General features: G+C 42.4%; 1 protein-coding gene across 1 annotated transcript; it reads left to right on the top strand.

Moving 5' to 3' along the window:
• Positions 1 to 3,985: 3,985 nt before the first annotated feature.
• Positions 3,986 to 23,032, top strand: KLF5 (KLF transcription factor 5). Its single transcript, XM_027472988.3, has 4 exons — positions 3,986 to 4,392; positions 5,736 to 6,606; positions 7,712 to 7,771; positions 21,068 to 23,032. Exons 1-4 carry the CDS (start codon positions 4,162 to 4,164, stop codon positions 21,244 to 21,246), a joined length of 1,341 nt encoding a protein of 446 aa, XP_027328789.2. The 5' UTR covers positions 3,986 to 4,161; the 3' UTR covers positions 21,247 to 23,032.
• The last annotated feature ends 970 nt before the right edge of the window (positions 23,033 to 24,002 follow it).

Below are 24,002 nucleotides of genomic sequence, written 5' to 3'. Positions count from 1 at the left end.
CACTCCAGGCAGTGTGGTAGAGTGCCTAAGGACTCATCTGGGAATGGGAAGGTTTTACACAACTGTCCCAGGGCATACAGAGGGATTGAGAACATGAAACTTACTGTCTATACGTGCTTCACACTAAAGCATTGTCAAAGGGGAACTACAGGTATTTTTCTGATAGTAAATCTTTGCACATCAGGGCAGAAATCTGGAAGTGGATGACTAGTGAAATGTAAGGAGGAGAAAGAAGTCAAGATGAAATATTTTTTTGTTGTTTAAAATACCTGCCTGAATTAATTAAGAAGTGCCATTTTCTACTTTAGGAAGAATATCCTTTTTTCACAGTGTTCTGTGTAAAGTTAAATGAAAAATGGCAACCTGTCTTGCCTTTGAGGAGGCGAAGGGAACACCTCTGCAAGCTAATCCCGAAATGGCAACAGATAAAGGTACACAGCAGCAAACTATCATTTCATGATTTTCCACGTTCACTTTAACAGAAAGTCACCCTGCTACATTCCTCGTTGTGGTGGTGCTGTATTACACAGCGCATGAGTGGCATTCGCAAAGCCTGTCATGACTTAAGATGGTACCTCCTGGCTCCAGCGATCTCGTGTTCACTGGAAAGCTAGAATGAGACGAATGGCTTTCTCGAGGTAAAAGGATCACGCTTTCCCTTTTGACAACCGAAATAAAAGTGAGAAGACATTTTATTCCCTTGGGGAGATGGATTCTAATGGGAGGCCAAAAGCAGGTGGCTACCGACTTGTCAGGAAGGAAATTTACTTCCACTTCTCTAGTAAATTTACATGAGAAAATGAAACGGGTGTTTTCTGACTCAGGATGGGCCTCTGAATACGCTAAGAGCACCTGAAATTATGATCAGACAACTTCATGTGGCCTAAAGTCTGTCTCAGTTGATGTCCTCAGGTTTCCCTCACCTCATCGTTACAAAACACCCCATCCAAGTCTTTCCACCCCTCCCCTCCACTCCAGTGCTGGCCCCTTTCCTTCTCGCCAGCACAGAGGGCACAGGGTCCCTGCCTAAAGGTGCACCTCATGCAGCTGATGAATTGGTTAAAAAGGTAGATGTTTTTTAGTCTCCATCCCTTCCACCGGTCCTGAACTCTTCGGCCCCAACCACTCTCCCACAAGGCAGTGCTGGGCTCCACCACCGCCAAGCTCCGACCGCCTGGGACCTGACATTTGTTCTTGTTTTCTCCTGTCTTCTCTAATGGGTACAGCACTACTAAGCGAAGAGGAATGCAAAGAACAAGGGAGTTCAAAGCAATCGAGTCTACATTCATTGAGAATGTCTGGATCCTTGCCCGCCCAGAACCTGGAGCATTTACATAGTTTCAGAAAGTTTAACCCTTTTTCATTAAACCCAGCAATGTTCTTCCCAGCGCGGAGCGCTGTGCTTTTCTTATCAGTGACTAAACACATCGGAAGGCGTCCTTCACAAATCCAGCTCCAGGCTCTCACCATTCTGCGTTTTATTTCCCATTTTTTCTCTGTGGGACAGGAACTTAAGACCTGGAGTTCTCTGTTGTAAGATGCTCAGAGAACTGTCACAGGGGAGCGAGGGATCACTTACAGTAATTCCCAAAAGCTCCGGCCGAAGTTCTCACTCACACGATGGAGCTGAGCTGGGTTTAAAAGAGCTTACTCTTTTTTTTTTTTTTTTTTTTTTTTTTTTTTTTTTTTTTTTTTCTGCAAATTTGTCTGCTCAAGTGTAAACTCACTTCTGGCTCTGCAGAATCAGAGAAGAATCAGAGACGTTCAGAAATGATTATAACAAGAAACTTGTATTTTTTTCTGATGATTAATTCTGAGCAAACTACTGTTCAGTTTTATTTAGGAGATGATGTTAGTTGGCAGCTTATTACAGACCTTCAATTTGTAAACAATATTTATTTGTTGAAAGAGGTATAAAATCTAGTAATAGTGGAAATCCTTAAAACAGGCTATCAAATCATTTTTGCCTGGACCTAAGCATTCATTTAGACTATCTCTAAGCTAAATAGCGCAGCACTGTGTAGGTCAGATAAGCAGCAAACCTGAGTAGGAACAAGAGTCGATCCGACTTGCCTGTTTAATCGTTAGTGACAGTAGGAATGCTAAAATAAAGATTGACCCTTTCAAAACTGCCTACTCTTTAGTAACCTTCCATCGACTGCTGCTTGGCAGAAGACTGTAGGACCGGGCCCCTCATTAGGGCAAAAACATGGAGATGGGATTGGATTTGTTTACCTGCAGTTCAGACCTAACTACATCCTTTAAAAAAAAAATAAAATAAAAAATTAAAGACATTCAGAGCTGCTTCTGAAAATGTTTAAGTATACACAGAGCCTTACTCGGTGATACCACCCTAATTAAGCTGCCAAAGCATCTGCCAGAGCAGGCCCTTTATAAATGTACATATATAAAACAAAGCAAAACAAAAAAACAATTTTGAAATTATCTGTTTATCATTCATTTAATCAGACGGAGGCAAAGCGTGTAATTAAAGTGTGCAAGTCTCAGAAACATTTCAGTTACTACAGCCATGCAATTTACATAAATGTCTGAAAGTTTACGGGCGTATGTGCTCCGCCAGATGCTGCCTAGCCCCGCGATCCCGCTGGTCTTCTAGGAGAATTACAGCTGAAATAAGGTGCAGACAGCACATTTTTAAAGCTGTTACAGAGCAGTCTGCCCCAAACTTGTCATTTCCGAGGGTCACAACCACAGTCGGGAGAAAACAGGGTTATGCGAGGGGCATCGCACAAACCCCAAACGAGACCTGTTTGCTAAAACACCTGTTTCCAGGCTGGAATGGAAAAAAAAAAAAAAAGAAATGCTGGCGATGAGTCCTGGGGAAAAGGACGCTGAAGTTAACACACTGTATGAGCTGAATACGTGCTAGCGGTGGATGGAAATCTGCACTACTTTAAGGGCTGCGTTGACGGGAGCAGCCGGACCCCCGTTAGCAGCAAGGAGCACCAAGCAGCTACACGCTGCTCGCCAGCCGCTTCGTGCAGTAACTGCTGCGCTGCGCTCCTCCGGGCTCCCTGACCGGCCTTCTGCACCCAGACCCTGCAACAGCCTCCTCGCACGGGCTGGGAGGCAAATGCTATTTATGTTTTTGCCCTGGAAAAAGGGCCGTGTCTGTGAATGACAGGGGCTGGATGTGGGGAGGGCAACATTTCTCCAGACGCGGAGATTCCCTCCGTGCAAACCGGGACCGCAAGGCAACAGAAGGGTGGAAAGGTTTGGGTGTTTTTTTCCTTTTTTATTTATTTTTTTTTTTGGGTAGGCTGTACTTTTCCCAGACGGTGTGAAACCTCTGTGGCTCTGTCCCTCCTTCCTTCTCCTCCTCCTGTGGCGAAACCCGAGGGAGCCCCGCTCGCTGGCCTGCCCCTGCAGCGGCATCGCTCTGCGCCCAAACCACACCTCAAAACCAGTGCGCGGACAGAAACTCGCCTTGTCCCAGAGAGGAAAAAATAATCACAGAAAGAGTAAAAAAGGGGTGAGAGAGCGACAGCGTGCCTCAGCCTTGTCCTCTCCCCTTTTTGCTTCTTCCACCTTTTTCCTCTCCCCTGCTCCCAGACACTTTGATCGCAGCGCTTTCCCCAGCACACGGCAGCGATGCTGGACACGGTAGCACCAACATTTATTCACGGCAGCTTTCGAGCACGAGCTGCCTCCGGGACAAAAATATATCGATAATAATAATAATAATAATAATAACAAATCTGAAGCGACCGGCTTTAAACCCTCCCACCCTGCTGAAGACGAGAGGTGGGCAAGGCGGCTACACCCAGCCGCGGAGGGCTGTGCATGGCACTAAAACCCCCTCAGAGGCGGCCGGGGCTGCCGGGCACTTGTTGAGGCTCCCCTCGCCGGGCCGGGCCGTGCCGTGCCGCGGGGAGGAGCCGGCCTGAGGGCCCCTGAGGGCCGGCCCCTTCCCCGCGCCGGGTGGGGTGCGGGGGGCGGAGAGGGGGAGATAGGGGCGGAGAGGGGGGGAATAGGGGCGGGCGTGTGCCGCCCGATAGACACCCGCGGCCAGGTACGGGCGGAGGCACTGAGGGCCACGCCGGGCTGGGGCTGCCGGGCAGCGAGAGCCGAGCAGGAGCCGGAGCCGCCCAGAGCCCAGCGCCCAGCGCCGCTGGGTCCGTGCCGCCGCCGCCTCGCCTCATGGCCACCCGGGTGCTGAGCATGAGCGCCCGCCTGGGCGCCGTGCAGCAGCCCGAGGAGCCGGTGTTCGCGCAGCTCAAGCCCGTGCTGGGGGCCAGGGAGGCGCCCATCTTCCCCGGGGAGGACATGAAGCAGCAGCAGCCGCCGCAGCCGCCCCCTCAGCAGCAGCAGCAGCACCCGGGGGGCGGCGGGGGCGGCGGCGCGACCCTGCCGGCGGAGGAGATGGTGCAGGTAGGGGAAGGGGGCTGAGGAGGAGGAGGAAGGAGAGGGTCGGGGGGAGCCGGGTGTGTGTTGGGAGTCGCCGCTGCTGCCCGGGGTGGGGTCGCGTTGGGGTGGGGGACGCGCAGCGGGGGGCTCCGTGCCCGTCCCAAAATCCCGACGGGATCCCGGTTGCTGGGGGAGCCGCGGGTTGGGGGCTCGGCTTCAAAGCGAGCTGCCCCCGGCTTGTAAACAGGAGGGGGGGGGGGTGGAAGGAGGAGGGAAAACAACCCAAAAACTTTTAAAAAAGCTCAAAAAGCTGCCTGGCGTGTTAGGGCAGCCCCGGATCAAAGCGCCGGGCCGGTGTGTTTGTTGTGTTTTCTGGTGGTCTGCCTTTGAAGGGAGGGCTCGAAAGCCGCTCTGGGGCAGGGGTTGCTGCCTGGCAGCTGCTTTCTCTTTTCGGGTGCTAAACGGATCTGGAATGAGCGCCGTCTTCTTGACAGGGCGAGGGGGAATGTAGCATTTGCCCACTGGAGAGTGCACGATAAATGTTTTGCCGATGACTGTACCAGGCATGCATCAGGCGCTCGCCACCCACGGATTCCCTCGCACCACTACACCAAGGGAACGATCCCCAGTAATTAAAGAGCTCTCCCGGCACGGCACCGAGGCATGAATAGGGACGTGTTGAGCACGCTGTTAACCGATTACACACCGTGCAGATTTATTTTATTTCATTTTTAACTTTTGAGCGTAGTCCCCGGGACGCTTCGCACGAGGGGTGCGCTAGCGTAGCCAGCCCGCCCTCCTTTTATTCGGTGTTATTTATATCTTCGCGCCCCGCGTCTCTCACCACACGCCCTTCTTCCGAGCCCGAGAAATGCTGGAAGCGCAGGAATCAGATGTGGCCAAACATCGTCTGAAGCGCTGGGAGAGCCGGCCGAGGATGTGGCTGCTTAAAGTTCGCCTTTCAAAGCGGCGCAGGCGAAGCAGATCGGCAGCAGCCTTGTTAAACAGCGAATTCCCGAGCGCCAGATCTGTAGATTAGGCACGGAGCCTGTCAGTCCTCCCTGTAGTGCTGTCTTGTAGACATAAAAGATGAAAAGTTTGTCGTGCGCCCAGGCATCGGATCAGTCTCGGTGCTTGCTCTGCGTGCCGGCACTCTACCTTCCCGTTCTTGATGATGTTGATTAGCCTCCCGGTTATAAAAGGCAGCTTTTTATTTAAAACTTCCCCTGTATTTAACTCGGGGTTGGCTAAAGAGCACTGTTTTTTTTTTATTTTATTTATTTCTGAAGCCTCACGCGACGTGCGTGCCGTCTTGTTTCTCAGTGGGTAACAAGTCATGGGGGTTATCCTACATTTTCTTTTTGCAGACGAGATGTGAAATGGAGAAATACCTGGCACCTCAGCTCCCGCCCGTCCCGGTCATCCCCGAACATAAAAAGTACAGACGAGACAGTGCCTCAGTCGTAGACCAGTTCTTCACTGACAGTGAAGGCTTGCCTTACAGCATCAACATGAACGTCTTCCTCCCCGACATTAGTCACCTGAGAACTGGCCTGTACAAATCCCAGCGACCCTGCGTAACCCACATCAAGACCGAACCCGTCACCATCTTCAGCCACCAGAGTGAAACTACTGCCCCAGCCCCTGCCCCTACTCAGGCCCTTCCCGAGTTTACCAGCATCTTCAGCTCTCACCAAACTCCCGACGTGAACAACATTTTCATCAAGCAGGAGCTTCCAACTCCAGACGTTCATCTCTCCGTCACGCCCCAGCAAGGCCAGTTGTATCAGCTCTTGAGCTCGCCGGATCTAGATATGCCCACCACGACTCCTCAGGCAGCCGTCATGGACTCCCTTAGCAATGTTTCCATGCCCTCAGCCATGGCAGGCCTTAACACCCTCTCCTCGGCGGTTCCACAGACTGCAATGAAACAGTTCCAGGGTATTCCCCCCTGCACCTACACCATGCCAAACCAGTTTCTTCAGCAGCAGGCCACTTACTTCCCCCCTTCGCCCCCAAGCTCAGAGCCTGGGAGTCCAGACAGACAAGCAGAGATGCTACAGAATTTAACCCCTCCTCCCTCATATGCCGCAACTATAGCTTCCAAGCTGGCAATTCACAACCCGAATTTACCAGCAACTCTGCCAATAACTCCCCAGAACATCCAGCCAGTCAGATACAACAGAAGAAGTAACCCAGATTTGGAGAAAAGACGCATTCACTACTGTGACTATCCTGGTAAGCAATGTGTTCCAGAAAACTGAGCTCTTGTGATAAGGAAGAGTGATTAATCACAGCCTTTTTTTTCAACTGTAGTTTGCTTAGAGAAATAAATAATTTCTCGTTAAAATAGATTTTTTTTTTCTTCAGCATCTTATTTTGCATGGTGTGTATTTACATTCTTTAAATAATGCACGTCATTTTATTTGTGTCATTTGTTACCCTCTTAAACTCCTGAGCGCATTTTCCTGTGTTATAAAAGTTGTGTTCCATTTAAAACATAGTAAAAAAAAAAAAAAAAAAAAAAAAAAAAAACCTTCTCTAATTAAAGTCAGTGTGGCTGTCCAGCTCCTGCTTTTGCCTTTCCAGCTCCTGTGATGGAGCAGAAGCTGAGCTTGAATCTGACGCTGAAAGACTCACTTCAGTTCCTGGCAGCCAAGGCTATGGCTGTATCTCCCCTGGTACAAATAGGGAATTCAGCTGCCTAGATAAATCCATTAAAGCTACCTTTGAAAATTGTCTACAGATAAATTCCCTTCGAGCCTATCCTTCTATTAAATTGCACTGGAAGAGGAATCTTAACTCTACAAACCTTTCCTTCAAGTAATACATGGTGCCAGGTATGGGACACTGACACCGCTCTGCGCGCACCTAGAAATCGCGGCTTTTGGTTCTCTTTCCCTTTACAAATACTACTCACAGTGGTGTATAGCCCAATCGGTGTGCAGCATGATAACTGCATAATGGAAAAGTGATGTAGAGTCCTGGGTAACAACAACACAGACTGGCTTGAGCAAATTCTTTAGGAAATATAAGAAAAAAAAGTCTGTCTCTGAGTTGTTAATTTATGTAGCAGGTGTTACTATACGTAGATTGTTCTACACTACATTAGAAGGTATTAAGTCTACCAGAAACATTTTTTTTTTCCTATGTAAAGCAATGTCTCTTAGGAGCTTTCTATATTAAATTATACTTCTAAATGATTATGGTGCCAGAAGGTAATAAACTTAAATGTTTCCAGATAGTACCTCAGCACTGCATGAGGAAGTTTAAATGTAATGTGAAGTGTTCCTATTCTCCCTACTGAAACATTTCTCTTCCATTTTATTTTATTTTGTTTTAGGCTGCACGAAAGTTTATACAAAGTCTTCTCACTTAAAAGCGCACCTGAGAACTCACACGGGTATGTACTCGCTCTCTCGCTGGGTCTTGCTCATTAATGGGTTATGCATCTTTTGTAAAGGCAGAAGCGTTTGATCTGCCATCTTCTCCCTGTTTTCTGTAGAGTGGTATGAGATCAGGCTGGCAGTTAAGAAAAGTTCCAGGTTTGGCCAGTAAGAATTCTTTTTATTCTTAACGCAGTTTTGTTGAACCTTTTACAATATGAAACTCAAATCAGTTAAGAATAAAGCAGATGGAAGTACTGCTTTTCAAAAAATAGGACTCACTTCCTGGGAATAATGAATTCAGCATAGTAAGTGCTCTAATTTTAAAAAATTATCTAAATAAAGAATTTTCTATTCTGAGCTTTATCTTTGGCCTGTTGGAATTACTTAATTTTTTTCAGAAATGTCATGAAAATTCCCCAGGTATCTCCATTTAAGTAGTCCTTAGCATTAAGTGTGCTTTTTTATTTTTATTTTTTTTTAAGACAAATTGTTCTCCAGTAAAAAGAACAGAGACTTCGTTTCATTTTTTTGCTGGTGAAAGACATTAAAATGGAGGAAACGAAAATGAAAACTGTTTGTGTGTAACATTTGTGTTTGTACCTTGATCAAGTTCTGCCTGCAGCTACAGACAGTCCCAGTTCGTGGGCCTGCACCAAGCCAAGCTCAGGACAAAGCTTTGCTTATCCACACACACACAAGCCGTGCCTTCAAAGAACAGTTATTTGAAGGCAAAACTTCACAGGGTCTGCCCCTGAGAGTGGACCCATGTAGACAGAAGGCATGACGAGAAAGGGAGGTAGGGGGAGAAATACCTAGCTCCCCAACGGCATGTTTGAAGCTATTAGGATAGTTCTCTGCTGGGATCTTAGATCTTTACAGTAAAAAGACAATTGCTTTTTTTGTTTTCCTCTGTGGAAATAAAATGAGAGGGCTACTACTCCTGTTTCTAAAATGGAGTGCGAATGCAAACTCTTATGTGTAAACATCAATCCAGAGCAAAACAGGAGTCACAGTTCAAGCAATTCGCTTAGTGAAGCAGGCTGTCAACACTGTGGTTGTGCTGTTCAAGTACTGGGATTTCACCTAAGTTTAACCCAAAAGTCAACAGAACAGAACACGAGCTATGATCTAACAAAATATTTCAGTATCTCTGGAAACAAGGCTGTGTATTCAGCAGCTGCTCTGAATGTATCGTTAGCTTATTGTAGAGAAATCGAGTATCTCCAGGCTAAATGTTACTATGGAAAATTTGTTTTGATAAATGAAAGAGTTATCTGTGGTGCAATCACAGTAAAAAGTTAAAAGCAACTGTACAGGGATTATTGCTGAACTGTAGTATTAGACTAAACAAGAACACACATTTTTGATGCATATAAATTCACTCATTACCAACTAGCGTAATAAAGACGTTTTGTGAGGCTATAAACCTGAATAATGTCACAGAGTGCTATATTACTGCTCTTTAATAAAAAATCTGTAAGTGTGTGTCCGTGCACTTACGCATTTCAGCCAGCAATTGAGTCTCAGTTTTAAATATGTCACTTGCTTTCTACAATAACTAGGCAGAAGATAAAAACAAGGTTCTACTCTAAAAATGAGCATTACTTAGGCTTTGTTTGAAATGTACCCTTTCCCTTTTTAAAATAAATCTGTATTTTTTGTACTTTCGGTAATGACTAGGTTTTAAAAGTTAGTGCTGGTGTGCATAGAAGTATGTGTACATCATTAATGTACATTGCTTAGGGTCACTAATGTTTATTGTTACCTTCACTTTTTTTTTTTTTTCACCTATAGATGTTTGACCTTAGAAATGTGGATTAATGTGCAAAGGTCAGAGAAGCTGATGTATTCATGGAAACAAGAATGTTGTTTTAGATAAAAATCTAGTGAATTTAGGCAAGCCTGGAATACAAAGGGTCTTCTGGGGAGGTGAATGAAGGGATAAACTGTCTAAAGTGTTAACATGCAAGAATGCGAGTCCATATCCTGTTACCTGCATTATTTCAGAGTTTGGATTAGTTTAACTCTCTTGAATATTCATTTAATACTTGAAGATTTCCAGTACAGATTCTAATCTCCCTCATAACTTACGGCTGAAATGTGTCGATTAACGAGCAGGATCTCTGATGCACCCGAAACCACATAAATCAATTAACTGAACGCTAGCTAACGAGAGTGGACACAATCTCAGGGCAACTGAGTTACGCTGGGGGCCCAGCTCCCTGAGGATTGCAGGGGAATCTCCCTGCTGACCTCAGAGGAGAGGGACTTCATACGGAGGACTGGATTTGAGGGTGTGTTTGTGTGTGCATACAGTCCATTTTCTGTGCACCCCATCCCCCAGAACTATGACTTCATATGGTGTTTATTGAGCTTTGATTTTAATTTATTATTTTTTTAAAGACTTGTGAAGCTTTTACCTTCAAAGTCTGAAGTAATTGTCACGTAATCCATTTTAATAAAGTTGTGTGTGATATTCTTTCAAATCCCTTCAGGGATAGCAGACCTGTTTATCTGGCTAAACCCGTTCTTTAGTAATCATGGACCACTGAAGTTGTTTTCTCCTTATTCTTAGTTTCTTAACAATACCTTTTAAAATTGGCTGCAGTCTCTCTCTCATCCCAACCAGTCCCCGCCCTTCTCAGCAATCTGTCATCTTAAAATAAAAGAGCCTGCAGCAAAGTTTGTCTGCCATTAAAAGTCAAGACAGACCTTATGGTTTTCCTTTTGTATTGGAAAATCTCAGCCTTTTCACAGTATTTATTTAGCAGTCTTTCTCTGCTGAATGGCTTTCACTGAGTCTAATAGATGTTCTTTGAGAACAAACTTAAGGAAAATGTTATTTTTGATAGGTGGAATGCAGGCTATAGTCTTTCTTAGAATCCAAATATGAACATGTCAGACTTCTATGTTTAAATAAAACCGGAGGAAGCACGCAAGAGGAAAATCCTGTACTTTTTTTTCTTAGGTGTTTACCTTGCAGTGAGTCAGATGGTATAAACTGGTATAGTTCTTATCTAATTAAATTATGCTGGACTCTGTATTCACGCTTTCGTTGTTGATTTGGAATCCAATATTCATGTAAACAGCTAAGCAAGGTTAATGTTCCAGTTGCTGATGCAGGCATACTTTTTTTTTTTTTCCTTCCTTTAGACAATGCTTTAGCATATGTAAATTGCAAAGTAAACTTCGGCTGTTGATAAACTGGTAACCCAAAACATGGAACATAAGCAAATATTCAGCTGCTGCAAAGATAACACAACATTGTGCGTCCATCTCTGTGCAGTTCTGGAGCAGATGTCCAGTATGTTTGAATAGCTTAAATACTTCAGCGTGCTATCTTAACTCGGTATTAGTTCTTCCTGAAATGGGCAGAGTGATATTCAGCGTGCTGAACTACCTGTTGGAGCATCTGTCAAAACAGATTGGATTTTTTTTTTTGACATCTTGAAGCAGGGATTTTCTTCTAAAATGATTCTACCTGTTAGTCATGGAACAAGTTTAGTTTCATAACTCGTATTGTGCAACTGGTGTGTATAATGTGGGGGGGGTGTTAGGCATTTATTGTAGGCTGTCCAGCATGAAAACTACCTTAAGGCACACGCAGAACAGCTCTGTGTCCAACTAGAAAAACGTGCCAAATGTCAGCGCAAAGCAGTTCGTTGCCGGTTGCAGATAAACCTCATTAGAGATCTCTTCTGTGATGTCTGAGTAGACACATATATATATCAAACTGTCCTTTATAAACAGCGGTCGTATAACTTTGCCTGTTGCATTTCTTTATGTGTAAAAATTTGGGACTCTTGAAGTTGAGCCTTTGATATGCAGGCACCTGGAATGCCCTACCTGTACCCTACCTGTGATACTGCAGCAGAGCTGCTGGCTCTAGGGTGCTTTTTTATTATTTCCGTGAACAGCTGCATTCTTGAGAATTGTGTATGTTTTTTAGAGGAAAATCTGTCACTGTTTTGAACACATCAAGGCGCACGCATCGAGGACGTTTTCCAGCTGCATATTGGTTTTCCGTATACAGAGTCTTTGTACAGGCATGTTCTCTGATCACATGGTGGGTTTGCCATTAATAGTTTCTAACATTAACTGCAGAACTATTTCATCTCTATCTATAGATCTAGTTTGTATTTGGTGATGGGAAGTGGAAGCCGAGATAACTCCAGAGAAATGGCATTTCTCTAAATGAGATGCACTCAAAATACTTCCACTGTCCCTGGTTATTTCAAATGTTACATAGGCACGGGACAGCTGCTATCCTGTGCAGTTCCTCAAGGTGTTAAACGTTTCATTTTAATTTAGATCTATGCCTCAATCGATCCAGAATTAGCCTGTGATGGTACACCAGAATTAGAACCAGTTGTGTGCAATAGACCTCGTTAGTCCTCAGGACTTTGTGCTCTGAATTTGCCATAGCTGTACATGTATGCGTGTTAATGGTGGCACCATACAGCATTGCCAGGCATTCAGGATGCCTGTTCTTTAGAAGGAAAGATGAGCAGTATTGGACTCCTACCGGAAATAAAGCACCTCACAAAACCACGTATTGACTTGAATCGTCCTGAGAATTAAAGGAAGGATTTCATTCGTGTTGTACGAGTGGAGAACTGAAGCTCCACAAGGCTCTGCCTCGCTCATGGTAGCAGTTTTCTGTGTCTGTAGCAACACTTTATCTTGGAAAAATCTTTTGGATCATGAAAATAGCCATTAAGTAATATTTCCATGCAGATTCTGTTTCTTTAAACTGTTGAATGAGTCAGTTGTGCAGATTATACTTTAAGGAGATGTCAGTAAATGCCGTCATTGGTAGAGAGAATAAGGAAAAATGGAGGAGAGTTAAATAAAATTGTTGACAAAGTGCATTAAAGTGCAGTGTTGCTAGACACTGCTGGAGAATATGTTGGTATCTTTTATTTATGAATTCTGCTAAATCCATTAGTTGCCTGTGTGAGAAATGGAAGTACATTATTTTCCTCTGCAAACCACAGTTTAAGGGAAAATAATGCATTTTTCAAACACTTTGTGGATGATTGCAGACCTTTGGATTAATTGATTCAGTTCTTTATCTGTAGTCATAACCTAAACGAGACATGTTTGAATGTGTTGCTCTTTTCTGGGTGAAGTCTTAGCAATATAAGGCTAAGTTTTAATTAAATATTACCGGGCATTCACGTCAGCGTCTGGCACTCCATTTTTAGGATGCAGGGATGAAATTCCAAGGTGTCAGGTGAGGGATACTCCTGCTAGACTTGAGATACTTAAAAGAAAAGCCTGACATTTTCCTTTTGATTAAAAGCCTAGAAAGTCTCTCTGAGCATGAAAGCTTAAAGCAAAAACAACAAAAAAACACTGTTGTTTCTGTCAATTGCTCCCTGAGAGGATTAAACTTCAGTTCCAGGATATTTGATTCCTGATAAGGAAACTGTTGACCTAAGAGACCGGATTTAAATATAGTTCATTTTGAGACCGCCCTACATACGCTAATATAGTCCAAGATTCACAGCAATTGCCAGTGATTAAAACTTTCCATTATTTGATTAGACATTCCTTATTGTAATTAATTTCTGAGCTTGACTTGGACAATTGATTCCTGGTTCCACAGAACGTGTTGTGAGTGGCGGTGTTTGTTGTTTGTTAGATGACCTGCACCTCCCATCGGTGAAAGATTAGAAACATGTAAGTAATGTCCTAGTTTAGTCTGAGTATCTTGGTAGCAGCATTCCTGTCCTGTCAGGCTGCATTATTTATATTCGGTGATCTCTAACAACTCTGATTAAGGACATATTAAAACCTTTGATTTTGGCAAGTGTACAGCGCTTCGCTTTGAATTAAAATAGCTTTAATGTATTGCTTTCAGCTTTTTTTGTGTGTGCATACAGTAGATGGAAATCTGGAAGTCTACAGTACATGTTTAATGAATTCCATTTTAAGAGCACCTCTTATCTGACTACACAAGAGCCAGTGTTATTGGTATGAGAGCTAAAGAGCTGTTCTTGCACCACAGGCGTGGATGAGGAAATGTGTTCTTCAGCACAGAACTTGTAGACACGGCCATGCACCCCAGATGGCATGGATTTCTTATAAACCTACTTAGAAAAAATTCCTTTCCTCTTTGTTTGCATATCTCCTTGTGGAGAGACCACCTCTGTTAAGACAGAATGTTATGCCAGAAAGAAAATAAACCGTTTCGCAGGCCAGTCAAGATTCCCCAGTAATCCTTGAACTGCGTAAGACAACACTTAGCAAAACAAGAGCGCTTCGGGCGTTGGTGGGAGCTCTGAGAAAGATACTGCCCTTACATAGCTGTAGTCAGAAGTGGAATGATGCATAAGGTTTTTTGACTGTCCTATTTGCTTACCAAACAGTTACCTTTTCTCCTGTTCATGCTTTTGTTGGAAAGATCAAACGCTACTTGATTTATCAGTGATGGGGCTTACCAAATGGAACTCTGTTACGGGATTCCTTAAAATCCTGTTTTATTGTGAAATAGCACTTAATGGTCACCCATTAGCCCTTACTATACTAGGCACAGGCTTTTATCACATTTCTAAATGTGCAGCATATGTTATGCATTCATATCACCGGGGGACTGGATGTTTCAAGGACTACATTTATTTCATCACTCGCAAAATAAGCTGGATTTCCTTCAACCTCTTTGTGCGCTGTCAGCCTTCTAATCCCTCTCTGTCTTGGACAACACAGAGAATTTCGATGCACGAAAGAGCTTTTAAGCAGCTGAGGTTTTTTTTTTATTTGTTTTGAAATTTCAGCTTTCTGTTCTTTCTCTGGGAAAAAACAGCCTTGAATGAAAGCAAAAATGCAAGCTAAAAATCTGCTTTTAACAACTGCAACGCCTAGTCAATGACAGAAGGAAGGTCCAACTTTAGGTGAGGTTCCAGAGGTAAAAACTTATTTTGAATGAGAGCAGAAGGGTACAGAAGCAACTGCGTTTGATTCCAGTCAGCTGGGAAGAGACAGGAGTTTAAAACTGGGATGCTGTAACCGAGAGGAGAGCTATTTCAGGCAAGCTAAAATGAAGGGAAAACACTGCATTTGTTCCTAGTTCTTCTAAAAGTTTGATTGTAGTATGTCAGTGAACTAAGACAACTAATTCTAAGATGTGAAAGCAAATGTGACAGAAAACTTGGGGGCCAGATAAATCTCTCTCATTAGCCTGTTTTAAAACTGGACAGGACATACATACCTACTGGTACAATCACTACAGTGCAGAAACTTCTGCTTTTCCTCCCACCTTCTTATCACACCTAGTCGCACGTGTTTCAAGGCTAGCGCCTGGCACTGTGAAAGTTAATTTGAGTGGGGCATGGTGTTTTGTGGTACCGATGGGTCTGAGTCTTGCCCCAAAGCTAGGCCAGCCGCTGCTTGGGCCAGGATTACGTGTTGTCTGGGCTTTCTGGGGCTGGCTTTCTGCTATTGTCAGACACGTCCGTCTTCTCGCTCCTGAGGAGGCAGATGCCAGACAGCGATATGGCACGGAGAGAGCCGAAACGTGTTGTCTTTGTCAGTGACTCATGGAGGCGATGCGTGCCTCCTCACAGAACTTCAAAGGGGTCCCTTCCCCACCCCCTGCTCCACCACCAGGTGAAAACACTTTCCTACAGAACAAGAATGGGCATTTCATCTTCTAGCCAGCTTACTCACGTCGGCTGTGTCTTCTGTTCCCTGTCATGTCCAGCAGCAGCCTTGAAATGTAGGACCTTGGGTGAAATTGTCCCTTTTTAAGTCACTGGAGTCACCGTGCCTGCTCGGTCAGACGTGTGGAGGCTGCTGGCACTCCCTTGCATTTCCATTTGACAGAGGCCTGTTTACTTCGCCCGTAGTTGCAAACACTTTGGTGGGTCTCAAACGCTCTTTAAAGCACGGAGCATTAGGTAGCTTGCACATGATAAACACGAGTAACATAAAAAAGACGGAAAACTGGGAGGAGGAATCATTTTATACTCTTAGGAGCCTGTAATCAGACATTGTGTTTTTGCAGTTTGAAAGCTGTGCTGCTTTTTCTTCCTCAAAGAAGCTCATAGCTCTGACAGAAAATAAGAGACACTGCAGGTTTCGGTGGGTGTAATACCTGTATTTGTGTTTCTGCATACCAATGCAGCTGACTAACTTTAGGTTTGAAAAATCTGGCCTGTAATGTTTGCAGCTTTATATTTAAGGAAAGAAATTCTAGTAGTGAATTACAAAAATAAAGTCACACAAGTCTTTTCTTGGGTGAGGTGAGGAAGCTTACTTTTTTGTTAATGGAGAAATTCATTGCTAATGGGGGGTTTCAGTGACTCTTTTCCAAACAGCATCTTAAATAGAAACATTTTCTAGAACAAGGTCAACGTGGTAAAGGGTGTTTTCTGAATGACCATCATCCACCCCGTGGGTGGCACTGTACCTTACCCGCATGAGTATGGGAACTACCGTCACTGCCAGTAGATAGAATTAATGTTAGGAAAGCACTTGGTGTATTTTTAAACTACCGTGTCGCATGAAGATAAATTAAAAGGAGAAGAGCCAGCGCTGTGACTCACCGGCCCAGATAATGCTTTTGAGGTATCAGCATGAATCCCAAACCTTGGGATCTACCTTGGGGAAGTTTGTGTGTCAAAGTGGCCAGTATGGTCAGCGTGTTATATGTAGATATCCAGACATCTTTTTGACATCTTGCAATCCTAAGGCATTGTATATGTGTGTGTGTATGTGTGTGTGTATGTATATATATGTATATATATATATATGTATGTATATATATGTATGTATATATATATATGTATTTGGCAGACAAACACATCACAAGAAAAATAGTCTTCTTTCAGGCTAAACTCCCTTATCTCTTGTTAGGTGCTTTCTGTAAAAGAGCTTCCAAACTAAACATTAGTACTTAAAAATTTCTATGCTCGAGTACAAGCCTGTTTCTCATGCTCTACAAATTTATTTTTAAAACTGTAGAATGGATGCCTATTAACAGTTCAAGAACTTAAAATACATTTTGGGATGTATAAGCCTAACAAAATATTTTAAATCAGTGATACTGGAAGGAGGTTATGCAAAAATCCAATTAAACTTATGAAATCCCTATCCTGTTGAAGTATAATTTAAAGGAAAGCAGTTCTGTTTCCCAGAAGTGCTGTGTATAATATTTCTGGCTTGGGAAGAAAGGGCTGGAGTGTGCTATTTGGCTAGAAATCGGTACCAGCTTCCTCCGTGGTGTTTTAGTTGAACAGTGTTGACATTCTAACAAATCCCGTGGAAGCTCCCCTGAAGTGGAGGAGTTAGCTGTTTTCTTGCTTTTACAGTGAAATATCTGTTTGATACAGTGATCGTGTTCCAGTAACTGAGCTATACGGCGTTCATATTTGATGACCAATGGCATTCTTGGTTTAACACCCTATAGAAGTCCTAAATTGCTGGAGGAAAACCAAATATTTCTGAGACTTTGCAGCTACTGTATTTCACACAATCATTAAAGTAAACAAATCTTACATTACTATGTAGCCAATGAAAATACTGGATAAAGGGTTCAGTGTCCCTTGTTGTGTATACCTGTGTTGTTTGTTTGTTGTTGTTTTTTTAAAATAAATCCTCCAGCCCGGAGTGCTCAGTGCTTTAAAGTCAGTGTAGCAAAGCAGTAGGATCACTTCAGAAAATGTAACATGAGGCTTTTTTTTTTTCCCCTTGCCACAAGAACTTAAACCAAATTCTTATTTCTGCTAAACGACAAAAAGCATGTGTATAGACCGGGAGAGAGCAAATGCTACCAGCTAGTTGTCCTTTTGCTTTCTTTAAAGGAGTGAAAATAATCTCCACCTTCTTCTTCTTGCCCCCCTTCCTCCTTGCCCAAAAGGAAAACATTTGAAATTGATTCAGTTCTTAAATAGAACTTTCCAACGGAAACTAGCATTACAAACATAGATATTCAGTATTTTACCCCTAGGATTTATTCAAAATAATCCGGGCCTCTATATTGGCGCTAAAAATACATTTTCCAGTTCTTACTGGTAGCCAAAGCAGGGGTTAAAAGCAGCATTCTGGCTTTAATTTCCAGTACATAAAAGTAACACTGTTAAAACAATCTGTGTAAGGCACCAGCTTGTTCCCCTCTGTGCATCCCCTGAACGCTGTTCAGTTCAGCTCAGGTCTGCAGAAGGCAGCAGGGCTTTTCTGCACGTGCCGCTGCCCCATCGCCTGGCTTTTCCCCTGAGCTTCAGGAGCTCTTCGTGGCCGTGGCAGCGTTACAAGGTGAGGTGACTGCTGCGGTGGGGTAAGCTGTGCAAGTTTCTAGATATATCTCGGGGAACCCGGGTCCCCTGGAGTTTGGTGGGGGTCTTGCCATTGAATTCATCGTCGACTGGGAGCCTGTCGTGTCCAGCAAGCCACGCCATTCACTGCAGTCCTGGCTTCTGGTGGTTTGTATGCCAGGAGTCTTCGCACCACTTGTATTGTCACAAATGAGTCAGAATGGGAGGTCAGAGGTTTTGTTTGGTCTTAGAGTCAGGTGCTACCTGTACGGGACAATTCTGAGACTGCTTGTTCAATACAACACAGCGCAGCACTCAGTGAGTTTCTACATGCTTCATACACCTCCTCAACACCAACCTCAAAAACCATGGGTTTAGTCTCCTGGTCTCCGTTTCATCCATTTCATTCCAGGCAGTCCTGGTCTCTTACATGCTAACTGCTATCTTCCTGTCCTCTTGAACCATTTCTCTCATAGCCAATTCTGAAAATTGGTAAACACCTTGGGAGTATACAGAGACCCATCTATTGATCTGCTCTCTCTGGGCAGTTTTGTTGGGGATCACGAGCCTGGGCAGTTACAACTGACAATTACAGCAGTTTTAAGTGAAAGTTTTTATTAAAGATTGTCCAGAAGCTCTTACAGAGTCATCTTAATGAGACTACTCTGGATTTAGGTTAAAAAAGAATAATTCTAAACCAGATAGAAATATCTGATTAGAAGAGCTTAAAGCCGATATGGAGGAAGAGGGGAAAGAAAGGAGAAAAGGAAACCCACTGTTTTTGGGTTAAGGTGTTTCAAATGCAAAATTAACACTTTTGTGCAACTCCTGTGTATTTTAACACACAAAAAAAATATTCACAGGAGATCACTCTAGCGTTATTCCTGTGGATCAGCAGTGCAAACCTTACAAGACCCAGTTTAAATAAATGAAGGATGATGTATATATTGCAAAAGATCCTGAGCACCGAATAGAGATATTTTCTGTCACTTTGCCACGAAGACCAAATGCATTATCTCGGCTGGCTACTCTGACATTAGAAAAGCTTTATGCACTGTGTTTGAATGAGATGTGTATTTTAACCTGCAGTCTAACATTGCATGGAACAAACACAAATATCCTATGTTGTAGGTCACTCCAGTCTTTGGTTGGTATCAGGCAGGATAAATTCAACCATGACAGAAATTTGTAAGAAATTGTGGTCTTGATTTACCATCTGTCAAATAATTTTGAACTCTGGGAGGTGATTCCAGGCCCCAGGTTCGTTGTTTTCTTAAGGCTTGATATCGTTCCTTTGTGATTTCAATAAATCCTGGTTGCCTTTTGTGCAAAGAGGAGGCATTTTGTTTAGTTGGTTCGTTTTTCTTTTAGAGGTCTCGTTCTAGTTGTGATCATTCTGCAAGTATGAAGGTACTTCCCCATGGTGAGCAAACAGATGACTTTACTGCTATTAGTAGATGGAAAGTTACTACTTAGGTGATCAGAAGAAGCAGTACAAACTCACAGACAAAACCAGTTCCATGATTTCATTTAAATGAAAATTAAGAGACTCTGGAGTGCTGTTCTAAAGTTTCTCAAATGGTGTTTTCTGCAAAACAAGCAGTTGAAATGCAAGATACTGGCTTGTCTTTTTTTTCCACGTGCTAACGTGATGGTAAAACAGGGAACAGGATGAGTCACTCCACAATGCTATAGGATTGCAACTATGAGGGTAAAGGTCTGAGACCAAATGGAGAGGGAGAAAGAAGGTCTGTAAGCCGTATTGGAAAGCATTTTTTTGAAAGCCCAGCCTTGGTCTGATTCTGCTTCAGGTGAAGCTACTGCCGAGTGCTTGCATAAACTCAGTTTTCTTTCTCTCTTTGCTAAATGGATCAAATAAATATAAAGGATAGGGATAGCAATTGACTGCAAAATGAAAGGTGTTTTTTGTCAACCAGCATCAACCAATAGCCTATAAATAGGTAATCTTAGGCTCTTTATATGAAGCTTAGTTGTACGGTGACATCATGTCCATACCAGCTCCTGAGCAGGTGTATGTCCGCATGTAAAGTTCTCTTTTCACGTAGAAGTCATCTTGACTTCATGGATTCAGGTTTCTCCCATTTCAACAAACAAGTCCATAAATTATAGACGTGCTTCAAGTACTCTGTTTATAGTTTTAAAATGGATGAATGCAAGTGTTTTGGGTGGTTGGACCAGTGTATTTAGGTCTAGTAGGATACTTCAAAGTTGTATTCAGATTTTCTGTAACGTAGCAAGATGCCATGCTCCGTCTACGTCAGCACAGACCGATAGAAACAAGCAAGCACTTGCTACCTCTAAAATACACCTATTTAAGTACCTGATTGTAGAGATTTAATTCTGAAAACAAGGACTTTGGTCTTTTAGATGCTTTCTTCTATATATAGCTAGCCCAAACCAGAATACCACAAGATTTTATTGCCTCTGACGTTTTAGAAAATATTATCCCAGTTGTATTTGTAACACACTGTGCACCTTTGTTTGCACATCAGAAGATCTTAAGCAGATCTATACACTGTAAGGAATCTTTATAGAAATCTTTCTTCTAGTTTCAGACTGGTTTCAGCTTTTCAAAAAGCTCAGTTTAACTTAATTTACAAATTTTTAAAAGGTACGAGTGTTCAATCACAAACTAGGCCTGACTGTTACAAGACTTTCTCTCTACTCCCTCTCATAATGAGGTGGATGTGAGGAAGCATATTTCTCATGCAGTGATTTTTTAAAACCTGTGTTCTCTGTGCCGTAGCTGTCTCTAACTTCAATAAGTAGTAAGCTTATGTTTGAAAGTTTCTGAAGTGGTGCCATTTTAATGAAGCATTAATCAGAGGTTCAAGTGCAAAATTTGCTGAAACAGACAAGGGGTTGTTAATTTGGGGCCTGCTGAACATGCCTGTGAATAATTGGGAAGGATCAGTTCCCACTTCGTTGTTGTTTTTCATTTTAAACTGAGCAGCAGTGTCGGTGCGATCTCACGCCGATTTTCTCCGGGAAACGGAGCGACAGCTGACAGTGCTCTGCCTTCTGTCTTTCCAGGTGAAAAACCGTACAAGTGCACGTGGGAGGGCTGCGACTGGAGATTCGCACGCTCGGACGAACTAACGCGCCACTACAGGAAGCACACGGGGGCAAAGCCCTTCCAGTGCGCTGTGTGCAACCGCAGCTTCTCTCGCTCCGATCACCTGGCTCTCCACATGAAGAGGCATCAGAACTGAAAGCTGGACTTGTTGCTGAGGCAGTTCTGTATCTATGCAATTTCCTATTGACTCTCGACGTACAACTAAAATGAGTTTAATTTTTGAGTATGGATTATCCATTTAAAAGAAATCTCAAAGGCAACTGGAAATGTATATTTTGTATATTTATGCAGAAAAAGGGAAGACACTGTATCACAATACCGGAGTGTTCAAGTCATTTGTTTGCTCTCATGATGTATATGGCTTTAGTCAGCAGGTTTCATCTCTTTACAAGTATTATGTCTTGACACATGGCAGCATTACACTTTTTTTTTTCTCTTGTGGTGTTTCGACCAAAGCACTGTCATTGTGACAGTGTTTAGTAAATGAATTAATGAGAGGCTACACATGAATGGACGCAGTGGAAAAGCCATGAATTGTAATCTGTCAGGTTTTTACTGGACATATTTAGTACTTGTGTTTGTTGTTTTTTTTTTAATGTTAAATCATTCTGTGGAGAAAAAATACATAGAAAAATTCATAAACAGCCATAGAACAAAACATTTTGTTCTGTATGTTGCATGTTTGCTATGACAAAGATTTTGTAAATATGCAAATCAGCTTTTTAGGTTTAATACAAAATTTTTCTAAGAATTACCTGAAAAAAAACAGTTGTTTTACATTTGATAACACGGCACATTTACAAAAAAAGTTACTTAAATACCTCTCAAAACAATACCAACTTAGCTTCATTTTTCTTAAGAGAAATGAGCAAAATGTTCAGATGTTTTGTACCTGTTAACTCAAATGGTGTGCACTGAATATTCAAAGCAGGATTTCGTTTTCAAATTGCTTAAAAGGGGGGAACATTTAGAATGAACTGTAAAGTAAATGTTGGAAGCTTACATAGTGGGGATAGTTATGATATACATACAGAATGTTAAACCTCTTACTATAAGCTAAACTTAGTATCACTTTAAAAAGAAGGATTTAGGATGCAATTTTCATATACAGACATGTTAAGCTGGTTCAGCACGAGTATGATCTAGTTTCATGTGGATATTGCATATAATTTATTAGAAGGCAAAGGATACAGTAATTTTATTTAAAATTACAGTGCAGTTTAGTTAATCCACTGTTGAGATGGACACACGGGAGAATTTACTGCTGACAAAAGTAGCTGAAACTCCACTGAAGTCAGTGAGGTGGTGCCCTTTTATGCTAACAATGACTTTGATCCACAGTGTTCAGCCTTGAAATAGTAAGTGACGAGCCAAAGATGAGGTTAGACCATGTAGGATTTGGCCAGGCAACAGGAGAAAATGAAACAAACCTAGTAAAAGTGTCTGGAGTTCACAAGCTGTAATATTAAGCTGTCAACCAAAGGGTAAAATAAACAATCAAAATACCAAAAAAGGGTCTTGCAGGAAAACCTAGCTTTGTTAAAACTGTTGTTTGTCTTTATTTATTTGTGGTATATGATAGACTCTTTTTTTTTTTTTTAAGACAATTTTACATATACTTGATAAATTATAGTTTTGTTTGTTATAGTTAGAAATGTTGCTCTTAATGTAAATAGTTGACAAATGATGTAAATAATTTTGTAAGGCTTCAAATGTTTATACGTGGAAACACATGCATAAATTGGTTGCTGTTTTGCTTCTTTTGCCTCCCCCTACCTTATTTTTGTATTGTGGTATTTCCTATGCAAATGATGGAGCAAACAGCTGTATAGTTGTAGAATGTTTTGAGAGAGAATGAAATGGTTTATATATAAAAGACTTTTTTTTTTTTTTTTGCAAAATAAAACAAAGTGCCTAATGTGCGTGTGTGTGCCCTCTGTAGCTCTTGACAATGACAGTTCTGTGTTTTTGCATTACAAACTGGAAATCATAGCAATATTAAGCTAATTAAGAATAAGAATGCATATTCTTTCATAGCAGGGATTGTCTCTTTGGAAAGTACCTAGCACTTCTGCATCCTGCCATGATTAAAATAATAAATGTGAAGTGATAAGTATTAACTTCAGGGTGCTTTTCTGCCACCAGAACTTTAAAGCAAGTGTGCAGTAGGCTGAGAACAGTTGCAGTAGTCCATCCACAGGCATGTGATAGGAAAGGAAAAATACTCATTGGGTGCATACAAAAGTATGCAAATTCTCTCCCACTTTCAAATCAGGTAAAAGCTGTTCACACCCATCTACAGCGTTGCTCAAAAGTCATTTCTCCCCACAAAGTTCCTTCCATGTTCTGGAAAAACAGGAGGCTCCCAAAGAAGTGCCCTCCACAGCTGTCTCCTTTTCTGTTATTTTTGCTCAGAAGATGTAAGTACAATTCAATTTAGAAATTCAAGTTGGTGTGGGTTCAGATCTGGGGTTGCAAATGTGTTTCGATCCTTTCTGCCAAGCTTAAAGAAAATGGGTACACTGAACTTTTTTTAATGAAGTAGGTCTTACAACCAATGCAAGTTTTTTTAAATTTTGTTTATTATTCCAAATTCATATATCCAATTAAATGAACTATCAATTTACTCAAAATTCAATTATTGTCCTGTAAACTGTGGCTCTCATTCCTGTATGTCTCAGTTCTTTCCTTATGATCTAGCTTTGATTTTTCTTTAATTGATTTTTCTCTCTTAATTAGCCTCTTCCATTTCACATAAAACCAGTTCCACGCATTGACTAATCCCCTCCTTATAGAAAATACCAAGGATAGGCATTAGTAAAGTCAGTGAAGCCCTGGTTAATTACCAAGGAAATCTGCCTGCGTCTAACCTAACTGCATAACCGCAAATAC

Source organism: Anas platyrhynchos, chromosome 1 (assembly GCF_047663525.1).
Source record: "Anas platyrhynchos isolate ZD024472 breed Pekin duck chromosome 1, IASCAAS_PekinDuck_T2T, whole genome shotgun sequence".
Classification (NCBI taxonomy): domain Eukaryota; kingdom Metazoa; phylum Chordata; class Aves; order Anseriformes; family Anatidae; genus Anas; species Anas platyrhynchos.
The sequence above is the reverse complement of the archived record's forward strand: the minus strand, read 5'-3'. Positions and strand labels throughout refer to the sequence as shown.

Excerpts from the sequence above, each read along its gene's own strand:
- KLF5 (XM_027472988.3), top strand. The coding sequence starts at position 4,162 with ATGGCCACCCGGGTGCTGAGCATGAGCGCCCGCCTGGGCGCCGTGCAG. Across the intron at positions 4,393-5,735 it reads CGGCGGAGGAGATGGTGCAG|ACGAGATGTGAAATGGAGAA; the intron begins GTAGGGGAAGGG and ends TTCTTTTTGCAG. Across the intron at positions 6,607-7,711 it reads TCACTACTGTGACTATCCTG|GCTGCACGAAAGTTTATACA; the intron begins GTAAGCAATGTG and ends ATTTTGTTTTAG.